The sequence below is a fragment of the Centroberyx gerrardi genome, chromosome 6 (assembly GCF_048128805.1).
Source record: "Centroberyx gerrardi isolate f3 chromosome 6, fCenGer3.hap1.cur.20231027, whole genome shotgun sequence".
Taxonomy (NCBI): domain Eukaryota; kingdom Metazoa; phylum Chordata; class Actinopteri; order Beryciformes; family Berycidae; genus Centroberyx; species Centroberyx gerrardi.
In genome coordinates, this window is record NC_136002.1 from 26,402,363 (window position 1) to 26,413,830 (window position 11,468).

Below are 11,468 nucleotides of genomic sequence, written 5' to 3' on the forward strand. Positions count from 1 at the left end.
AGGCCTACATCATTTCTTTTTTTTTTAAATATATAACCAGTAATATTATAGCTTTCTCAGGTTTTTAATGGGCCTCTGATGGAGTCAAGTATTCAGCTCCTTATACAGGGCGTAGACTTCCAACTCTCTTTTAATGTATTTCAAGCTGCTCTTTGAAATTGGATTGGCAAAACATCAAGATATTTTATGTTACAAGAGATATATTTCCTTAATAACCTCAAATGTAAAAATGTTAGTGCAGCTCAAAAAGTATGGAGTTAATGAAAAAGGGGCAGCTTTTTTTTTATTTTTTTATAAAGCATTTTGACAACACTGCAACAGAAGAAGCTTTTCATTTAATTTAGTTTGAATTTACATTGCCCACCGCTGCTTCATTTCAGTCATTTGTCATATTTGAAGCAGCAAAACAGAAAAGTGTCCCAGCATCTGATTGATACCATCTATTATGATTTTGCATTTAAATGCTCCCAGCGCTGCAAACACCTACAGCATGCCATAGCTCATTTTAAAAGTTCACCTTCTTTGTAGAAATGTGATTTTCATCTCATCCCCGTGTGCTCGGCGTGTGGCAAAAACTAAAACACCAACACACATGATGGTCATTCCTTAGCTATGTTTAATCAACATTATTTAATGATTGGCCCAGTTGCCCCTGTTAAAGTTCCTCCCTTATGAACGGAACACAGCAGATTCAGACCAACATCCAAAAATAGTTGTACTTTAGCCAAATATAAACACTGTCTTGTTCCACTTCACAGAGCCGGAGGAGGAGACACGGAGGGACGGGCGGAGCTGCTGCAGTCTGGGCTGCTATGGGATGTTAAAAACAAAGTGTGATGTGATGTGTTTTGCTTCAGATACCTGAGATCAGGGATGTAATGGAGGGGAAACCCACCCACACTCAGTTTACCCAACTTTTTATTTGTGGAGTTACAGAGTTTACACATCTTTTAAGGCTGGAATAAGTCAAATCACGTCAAGTTTATTTAGAAAGTGCATTTAAAACAGCCATCGTTGACTAAAGTGCTGTTCAAAAGATAAAACAATAATAATGCAGACAAACAACAAGGAGCAGAGAGACAAAAATCCCTTGCATAAACACACATGAGCAGATCAGACAAAGGCTAAAGCTGCATAAATTCATAGTATGCATTGTATCAAACTGATCTAAGCAGTGTGAGGATAGGAACAAAAACGTCATGTTTTTCTGAAAATATAATTGATTCTCTTCTATACTGGTGCTTGCTTGCCTTTTGATGATCACCGACTTGAGGTCACATAGTTTAACCTCTGTCTGATTTACATCTACATTACTATCTGTGATCCTTCTATAACACACTGTCAGCTACAGAAAAGCCCTACTGGAGCTGGTGGTAATTCCCTGCCTTGCGCTTCAAGGAACATTTCACCCAAAAATGAAAATACAGTCATTATCTCCTCATCCCCATGTCAGTGCAAACTCTGTCGAGGGTTTGAATAACCAACAAAACACACAGCGAGTTAGCTCCTGTATCTCCATCTCAGCGTTCTCCCAGATTATTGAAGTTGACGGGGCTATCTTTTACTGTTCAAAAAAAAAAAAAGTATAAAATGTCAAATCAAATTTCTCCAAACAGCTTGTGCAGCATAATCCAAGTGTTCTGCAGCCAAACAATTAGACTGTGGGTCCCAAAGTCCAATATTTATACCTCATTATCTCCTATATTTTCCTCCATGAAAATTGTCTGGTCTCTCCTACAAGTAGCAAGCAGAGTCTTCCGCAAGAGGAAAATATAGGAGATAATGAGGAGAATATTGGACTTTTACGCCCACGGTGCAGTCGTTTGGTTTCAGAACACTTGAATTACGCTGCTTGGAGAAATTTGATGGACATTTTATGCTTTTTTTTATTTTTTGGAGCTGGAGAAAGATTGTCCCGTTAACTTCTAGCACTTTGAGGAAAGTTGAGATACAACTCTGTGGGCTAATTCAGTTTTTGTACAAAGTGCTTGGTGAGTTTTGAGACGCAGGGCGGCGAGTAGACACACTCAGCTGAAGTTTGTTCCAGACACAACTATTTCTTCCAAGTGAACTTTCTATCTGATTCAACTATTTCTTCTCACACTCGCCGGTTTAAAGATGATTTTTACTTCTTTCCTGTTTAAAATTTCTGTCGCCCGAACAGGGACTTGAACCCTGGACCCTCAGATTAAAAGTCTGATGCTCTACCGACTGAGCTATCCGGGCTCTTGGTGCCTTGTGAGGCGGAATCATTAAACAACACGAGCAGCACGGTTTCCTCTCCACACGAGCCATGCTGCGTTATTACTTCATCCACAGTATCCCTGTATAGTAGTATCACGACTCTCAATTGCCTTTTCATCATGACCAACATGTTACCTCTGGCACCGAGCCATGACCCGGGCGGACAGCGCCATTCCTCCCGGGCTGCGCCTGATCGGTGAGGCTGTCAGAGCAGCTCGCGACTCACCGCGGGGTCCCGACCCGCCAGATGAGAAACACTGACCCGGACCACACCGGGTCACTTTCAATTTCCCGTAGGATCGGATCAGGTCAGGAGGCAGGAGAGTCGTTCAGTGTTCAGCGCGACTGCGGTTGATCTGCCTTGATTTTTTACAATAAATTCTCTAATGAGTTAATATGTGGAGGCTGAGCTTTTTTCTTTTTGCTTTCAATTGTGAGAGAAGACATAGTGTGATTGAGACGTTTTTCATTGTATTTCTCTCAGGTATTCGAGCTAAGTGCACAGTTTAGCATTTTAGTACTATAAATGATGCATATTTTGATGTACTCTCCTTTATTGATTTTATTTATTCATTTTCATTTAACATTTATTTAACCAGGTTAGTCTCACTGGGATTTAGAATCGCTTTTTTGAAGGGAGACCTGGCCAAGAAAGCAGCATCATGACAAACACATAAATTGCACACAGCACACAACAATATATGAATTCAAAATACAGTTAGTCATATAAAAGAGAGAACAGTAAAAAACTATATATAAACGCCCCAAGGAACAATAATCCATTATCAAACCAACGGTGAAGAAGGTTGAATCATTATAACATTATTTTGGTCATAATTTTTTGGGGGAAATACATTAAAAACCTTCCATCAATCAGATTAGGGTTTAGGGATTATAATCTACTGCCATCTAGAGGCCAGTCGGTGCGGCACAGCTACGTTTTGCCTACGTCATACAATAATAAGGAAGTGGCACCTAACCGAACGCGCGTCTGGGATACAGGGTTGTTGGTGCTTTATGCCTCACTGTGCGTTACATTTCATATTATAACTGTCTGTATGTCAACACTATATACTAAACAAAAAATCCTAATATAAAGTGAACTGTTTAATGACTTTTTACATTTTAGAGGCCTCATACACGGATTTAACTCATTGTAAGTGTTGGTGGTTTGTGTTTTTGTCTCTCTAAAAGGTTCAGAGAGGAACCATGGAGAGATACTCACTCCAAAAAGTGATAGGCGAAGGGTCTTTCGGCAGGGCCTTGCTGGTCCAGTGTAAAAACAGTCAGGAGAAATATGTGCTCAAAGAGATCCTGCTGCCAAAGGTAGGTGTGCAAACAAAGATAATGATGTGCATGTAGTTTTTATCCTCATCTCTGGTGTAACAGAATTAACTGGATTTGAACTGGATCTCCAGCAAACACCAACAAGTCTTTCTGTCTAAAAGAAATAAGTAAAATAAATATAAACTCCCCAATAAACTCATTTTTATGCCACTGTACTGAACTGTATTTGAATCCAGTCTGTTGTGCCATAGCCTGGGTCTGATATGGAAATGTTATTTGCATTGTGATCCCATGCAGATAACTGCGAGATCACTGCCAACGTAGAGAACCGGCTGTTTGTTTTGCATAACAGCGATGCATTCATCATATTTGCATTTTTATAGAATCAGTCCAAATTGGAGAATTCGAGGAGAGAAGCGGTCCTGTTGTCCAGGATGAAACATCCTCATATCGTCGCCTTCAGGGAGGCGTTTGAAGGTATTCACAGATGCTATGATCATGACATTTTGCCGTAATGCAGTTATTATGGTTTATGAGTGCAGAATAGGCATTGTGATTGTGTTTGTTCAGCTGACGGCCACCTGTGTATCGTCATGGAGTACTGCAGCGGAGGAGACCTGCTCCAGAGGATCCGGCAACAGAAAACCATCCTGTTCTCAGTCGATGATGTAGGCCTCGACTTCCTGAAGCTATTCACACAATTTAAATGGTCGTGTTACTGATTTGTTCTTTTGTTTTTGATCTGTAGATTTAGTTTCTCTGACTCTGATTTGCTGTGTTTTTTTCAGATCTTGAAATGGTTTGCTCAAATGTGCACTGGTACGAAGCACATCCATGATAAACGGGTTTTGCACAGAGATTTGAAGGCCAAGGTAGTGTGTTGCTGAAGTTACAGTGTATAATTATGTTACATACACCCATACATGTTCCATACATGTCCATACATACATAAATGTTAATGGATTTTGCATTTTAGTTGGTGATAAAGCCTCCAGAAAATGATTATTATTTTGAATTTTGGCGTAGGTCACACACAGAAAACTCATTACAAACTTGCGGCGAAGATCTGATTTTCTTTATGTTTCTTTATGCCCTCTGAGTCAGAACAACAAAAAGTAGTTAATTTCGTTTATTGGTTGGCTGCATGTTGATGGAATCTCATCAGTATGAGCGCTGCGGAGTAAAATAAGCAATGGTAAAATTGCTGATCGAGATAGGATCACAACATTATCTCCCAGTTATACACAATATCATCATGGTCCCATGGTCGGCTGCTCTTTTTTATTTTCATGTTTAGTCATCATTTCTCTCTCATTTCCTCGCCCAGAACATTTTCCTGACAGATAATGGGACAATCAAGCTCGGGGACTTTGGCTCCGCTTGTGTTCTGAATAGGTACAGGAAGAGCAAAGCAGCAATTTATACTTTTTTTAAGTTAATGCACTATGCTTGATTTGCTCTAGTTATATTTCGATTTTGACTCATCGTTTCTGTAATTGTGTCCTCTGCTGCAGCTCAAAGGCTTACGCTCACACATATGTTGGGACGCCATATTATGTCTCTCCAGAAATCTGGGACAACAAGCCATACAACAATAAGAGGTATGATTATGTTTCCTTGGCTGTTTGGCTGGTTGCTCCATTTCATATAAGATAAGATAAGAAGAGTTTGGACTAATGTCCCCATTAGAGTGTGCAAAATAAAAGCAGTACAGCAGTACATTGTACTGAGACAAAGAAAAGAATGAATGCAGAATATGTACAATATGAAAGTATTAGCAAAAATATGAAATATGTGCAGTATGAAATGGGTGGAAACATAAACATTTCAGTAGATTTATTAGGAATATTTAACAATGAGATATGGGCATATGGAGAAAACTGATATGTGAGTTGCCAGCAAATATACATGATGTGCAAAATGTGTGTTGTATTCGCATTAGCAAGTCTATAGAAGGCCATACTTACTGTAGATGCATTGTATAAAAACAAATTTGGATAGGTATATAAAACCCCAGATGGAGGTACCAAATGTTCAGAAATATGACAATGTGCAAAGCGAATGTGTACAGTATTATTGTCTTTGTTTCAGCATCACTATGGAGGTTGCATGCATACAGAAAATGTGTCATATGTGCTGACGCATATTCAGATAATATGCAGAACTGCAGATCAGGAAACACTTTAACCAAAAGTCTTAGGGTGCTTCTGACGGGGTCCGAAACCGAAAACCAAAAGCGTACAAACGAGCCCTGTCCCGCTTGTATAGCTGTCATGTTTGGTTTCACACTGTCAGGTGTCAAGCGATATCTGTCCCGTTATGATTCATGGCACGCGAAGGACGTAACTATGGTAACAGACAACAAAATATGGGTGTGAAACATGCCGCACTGTTGAGCTCGTTTCCTGGTCTCTGTTCACATCTCGGTTGCAGTCGAGCCAAAGACTGCCAGGCTTCGTTTGGAACAGGTCGTGATTTCACTTTCACACTTGTCAGAAGTAACCGTGACAAGGAGGTAAACGTACTCGAAACAAACTAGCCAAGTGGACCCAGTCTGAGAACACTCTTACAGAACAGACCAGAGGGCAGGAATGCATAAAGCAGTCCAGGATAGTACGTATAAACAATGCAGGCATCCTGCTTCAGCTCCCTCCTAGCTGGCTGAGGCTGGGGCCATTTGGGCAGGAAACATTGTACAGCCTTATCACTGTTGACACAAAAACCGAAAAAAATTAGGGTTGAGATGGAGGCTAAAAGTGCTTTGTTCATGTTCATTGCATATTCTGAATATATATATATTAACATAGCTGTAATACCATCAGCAATGCTACAAAATGATATCCGGTGTGTACTCCTATCTGTACTATTCCTAAACAAAGCAAGATGACTTGTGTGATGTGGAGGCTACTCAGTCTTGTATTATTTTTTTTGATTTAGCCAAGAAATGACGAGCGTCTGGCGTGCATGAATAACCCTCTGTGTGTTTGTGTGTTCTGCAGTGATGTGTGGTCTCTGGGCTGCGTCCTGTACGAGCTCTGCACCCTGCGCCACCCGGTACTTCCCCTCCTCTCTCCTCTCTCCATACCGCCGCTTTGACTCTCGGGCCTCTCTCCAAACACTGTCAATGAATCACTGTATAGAATACTTTCTGCTGACATCTCGCCGTGCAGCGAGAGATACTGCAAGCCATTGTTGTGAAATGACGGCGGGTCCAGTATCTTCAGCTGAGTCGAATTATCTGCTGTGTATTTTTTGTGGCTCGGAAGGGGTTTGTGTTCCCAGAGATGCTCATCCAGTTCGTTCCCCTCTTGTCTCCAGTTCCAGGCATCCAGCTGGAAGAGTCTGATTCTCAAGGTGTGTAGAGGCGCCTACCCTCCCCTGCCCAGCCACCTGCCCTACGAGCTGCACTATTTGGTCAAGCAGATGTTTAAGACAAACCCCAAGGACAGGCCGTCCCTCCACACCATCCTCACCTCTCACCGGATTTCCAGACTCCTGCGTAGCCATCTACCCTCCCAGGTAAAAATGTAGTTACCACTTGCGGACTGAAGTATTACCAAAAATATGAAATATATTGTATGAAATAGGTGATAACATAAACATTTCACTACCAGTCAAACGTTTGGACACACCACATTTGTCTTTATTTTTTACTATTTTCTACATTTTAGAATAATAGTAAACACATCAAAACTATGAAATAACACAAATGGAATTATGCAGTGACCAAAAAAAGTGTTAAACAAATCAAAACTATCTTATATTTTAGATTCTTTAAAGTAGCCGCCCTTTGCCTTGATGGAAAGGCAAAGGCTTTGGAAAGAAATTCACACATAGGATCAACTTCACTATTTATATTTGTCTAAGAAACAAATTTCAAGCATTTGAGCATAAGCCTTTAGATCAAAATGGCTTTAAGAGAATGAAAAACATAGTACATTCAATCAGGTGTGTCCAAACTTTTGACTGGTAGTGTATAACAATGCCTAATATAACAATGTGATATGGGAACAAGAAGAACACTGATATGTGAATTTACAGCACATATACATGATGTGCAAAATGTCTATAGAAGGCCATACATATGTGTAGAGTCCAGGCCTGTACAGGTGCATTGTAAACAAACTATACACCTTATATTCATTTTACAGATAACATATATACAGAATCTACATAAAACCCTGGACGGAGGCACCATATGTACAGAAAAATGACAAAAAATGTGCAAAACGCATGCGTACTATTGTCTTTTTTTAATACCAGGAACACCATTCACTGTGGTCAGCTGACTGAGCTGCCTGGTGACAATAACTCAAGTCGTTTTACCGCTGCCCAATCCATCAGAATGACATTTTGTCATGACCTGATGTAAAATTTAGAATTTAAACTTCGCACTGGCTACAAGGTCTTACACAACATTCCCAGCTGCGGTGACCCTACGTGGGATCTGACCCTTGACAAGCCGGTGTTAGTTCAGATGGCCGCGTAACTCATGTTATGGTTTTGATTTACTGCGTTGCTTTGGATCTTTCTCAGGCGATGGAGACGGAGGAACAGGGGAGGCGAAAGGGGAGATGGAGAAGAGAAGAGGGGGAGAAGGTGGCTAATCTTCTGGGACAGAAGAGTCTAATTACAACGTCAACATTCGAAGGTAGCGTCCGAAGTTAAGAGACAAAATACAGTTTCGTTCTCATCGTAAACTAGAGGATATACTGCTGCGGTTGTGGGAAAACCGCGTCACTGAAATTTAGGTGTTCTTTTTTTGTCATTCTTCCATTAAACGTCTATATTGAAACTTGTGAACTGTTGAAAATTCATGGGGCTGTCAGTGAGAAAATAAACATTCTTTTCCAGCAGATATGTGGTGTATATACCGGTTGTATAATTTCTGTTACATTCCATCAAGATATATAAAAAGACTATGGAAAGGTTTTACGATGCCAGCAGGACTTAGCTGTGCCTAGCCGCATCATCGTCACACCCATAAACACAGTGAAAAGCAGCCTCTTGGGTATTACTGCTACAACCAGATATGTATGAAAACCCAAAGAAGGTCTGAGGCACTGATGGAAAAAGTAAAAACCTATTACAAAAGCTCATTCGCACTGAAACACATCCTTTTTTGCCAATGTAAAATATAGGCTTTTGACTTTTGCTATCACGACAGAGTGCCTCGGATCCCTCTCTGGTTTCTCATACGTTCCGCTAGCACCAATCTTCTATCTTTTCATACTACTTGTGTTTTTCATTATTGGAAAATAACACGGTATCCACTCCTTCTGCCCCAGGAGTGGAGTCATCTGAGGCCCACTGTGAAAGCGGAGAGCCCGGTCCTCGAAAGCAGTGGGCTGCCGGCCCCTCGGACTCCGTGCTGCAGATGTTGGGCAACGCCAGTCTCCTCTCATCTGACAGCATGGCATCAACTGGCCAAACTCACACAGGTTCTACTCATGAAAGAACGATGATATTAGGATATTAGGAGAAGCAAATAGGTTGTCAATGTGTTGTACATGGTTCCCACAGGCCTTGAAAATCCTTAAAAGTTTGTGGATTTGAGAAAAATAAAACAAGGCATTGAAAGTTTTTGGAAATGAATGGATGGCCTTGAAAGTACTTGAAAGCACCCAAATTTATCAATATGTCTCAGCTCTCTGGACCGCTCTCCATCCTAGGATCAACACATCCTGAGGAAACCCCTGTGATGGAGATTTGTGTCGATATAGCAGCAGTTTTAAAATGATTTCACTAGGATATCTTGACATGACGAGTAAAAATGAGGCCTGTGTCATATCTAACTTTGACCAATGTCATGTTTTACCTCAAAACATGCCAATTTTGAGTCCTTGAATTTCACCAAACAACTTGAAAGTCATTAAAAAGTGCTTGAATTTGATGTCCAAGTGAGTTTGGGAACCCTGTTTGTATTCCGGTTTGTCCAGGTGTCTCAGCGGACATAAGCTCAGGGAAGCCACAGGAGCGCCGGCAGAGGAGACGATGGGAGAGGAATCCTCCTGAGAGGCTTCTCAGTCTGCTGGAGAAGGTCCAGCTCAGCGCAGCCTTCAGCACCTATTCAGTACACACAGGAGGTCTGCCGCAATACCTTAAATACATGTGCAATACTGTACTTTTGATATATAGTAAAATGAAACTAGGAGTCTGGAATTCCTGTAATTCATAAGCCTTTCGTTCAACTGTGAGAAAACCAAACTCTTTTGTACAGTCAGCCTTCATACGTAATATGAGATGAGATGAACTATTTCTATCATGCCATAGCTGTGGATCATTTTCTTGTAATATAAATAGTTTCACTGCAGCACACAATAAGCCTCAATGGATGTAAAAGACGTTGCTTTCTTTTAACTTCCTGAAAGAGTCGTTACAGTCGAATACATTGTTGTGGTAGAATATAACCTGTAACTGTCTCTCTGTGGTCAGGTGAAAACCCCCTGCTGGGACCGCTGTCCCCACCGCAGGGTGACGACACCGACGGCCCTGAGCAGGAAGCGGCAGCAGACGAGGACAGGCTGGAGCCGCGCTCTGATGATGAGGACACGTAAGTTAACCTGACTTACAGCTGGAACACTATATTACTAATGATGAGCGGATTTTACATAACGCCACTGGTACATCATGAGGAGTCAACATCCTTGATGATTTTATTTATGCTTAGTGTATTTTTAAAGTCGTCAAAATAAATTAAAGACTGATACCATCAACTACTTTAAATTTAAAAACAGCTTGTGTCATGACACCCATTGATGCACAACTGGCTTGTGCCAAATGTTAAAGGGGCATTAAGTAGCCTAATCTATGACTTCTATTGACTTCTATCAGCGACCAATAGGAATTGCAATAACATCTACAAGTCTCTCGCACAGCTTACATTGGCCTGTATTTGATACAAATAATAAAGTCACATTATCACAAGTAAGCTAGCCAAGCAGACAGCCAACAGAAACTGAGATAATATATCACAGTGCAAACTATTGCAATCGTAATATTGCTTTGTAATTTGCTTTTATGTCTTGAGATATTCGAATTTCAGTTGGTGGGGAGTTTTTGCTTTTTGGAGTACAGGCTGGAAAGTATTGACAAGTATTGATAAAGTATTGAAAGCCAGACTGATCAACCCTCCACTGATATATTATGATCATTTTGTGTATGAGGCAGTAAAAATCGTACTTATTTCCCCTTTAACATACACATTAAGCATTAATATATATGGAGAGTACCGTATGAATTTTGGTTGGATCTTCGTAGAATGTATGAAATGTATAAAGCTGTATTTGTTTCATTTGGATAAAGGCACACCTATATGGAAACACAGACACAGAATGCCTCTTCTCTCCACAGGGACTTTGAAGAAGAATCTCCATGCGACTGGATGGATGAACTGGAGAAAATGTTTTTGGAGCGCTGATGCCAAATTCCTGAGGAGCCTATACAATCACAAGGCTCTCAATATTACTGTTTACATTCACTACAAGCACAAACTGTTTACATGCCAAGATCATTTCTCTTGATTTATATTTGAGAACCATTGTTTCGACAAATGAGGACCAATTTTTTACAGCGCGTTTCTTCCAAACGCAAAGATCTAGTTTTGAAATGCACTACAACAAATTAAGCACTGATGGTCTTTTTCTATATCGTATTTTTTAGTTTTTGAGAATGTTTTCCCGCGGTTTTATGTGTTCACGCTACTCTCAAACGACATTGAAATTCAGTAAAACCTGAATCTAATATTGTTTCGGCTCGTTATTACATAACCTGTTTATGCAAAGATGTTTGAGCTGTGTACGTGCTCTGCCTCTCATTCGGTTCGAACATCTGCTGTGTACCGTTCAGGTTACCATGATAACATCCCCAGTAGATTGAGGCCGTCTGGAAGCCCCTGTTTGGCTTGTTGGCGAAGCAGGAAATCATAGACCCGGAGC

The 11,468-nt window shown here is 40.7% G+C and overlaps 1 protein-coding gene and 1 non-coding gene across 3 annotated transcripts; one reads left to right on the plus strand and one right to left on the minus strand.

Moving 5' to 3' along the window:
- Positions 1 to 2,153: 2,153 nt before the first annotated feature.
- Positions 2,154 to 2,226, minus strand: trnak-uuu (transfer RNA lysine (anticodon UUU)). Its single transcript has one exon. It is a non-coding gene; the product is annotated as a tRNA-Lys (tRNA).
- A 1,010-nt stretch (positions 2,227 to 3,236) lies between these two features.
- nek3 (NIMA related kinase 3) lies at positions 3,237 to 11,240 on the plus strand. Of its 2 annotated transcripts, XM_078284274.1 has the most exons (14): positions 3,237 to 3,271; positions 3,439 to 3,570; positions 3,915 to 4,008; positions 4,102 to 4,199; positions 4,320 to 4,403; positions 4,859 to 4,926; positions 5,046 to 5,132; positions 6,531 to 6,585; positions 6,850 to 7,050; positions 8,068 to 8,182; positions 8,820 to 8,972; positions 9,471 to 9,617; positions 9,967 to 10,084; positions 10,885 to 11,240. In XM_078284274.1, exons 2-14 carry the CDS (start codon positions 3,454 to 3,456, stop codon positions 10,949 to 10,951), a joined length of 1,404 nt encoding a protein of 467 aa, XP_078140400.1. In that variant the 5' UTR covers positions 3,237 to 3,271; positions 3,439 to 3,453; the 3' UTR covers positions 10,952 to 11,240. The 2 variants fall into 2 exon arrangements, 1 of the variants encoding a protein (XP_078140400.1); XR_013504938.1 differs by lacking the exon at positions 10,885 to 11,240 and having other exon boundaries at positions 9,437 to 9,617.
- The last annotated feature ends 228 nt before the right edge of the window (positions 11,241 to 11,468 follow it).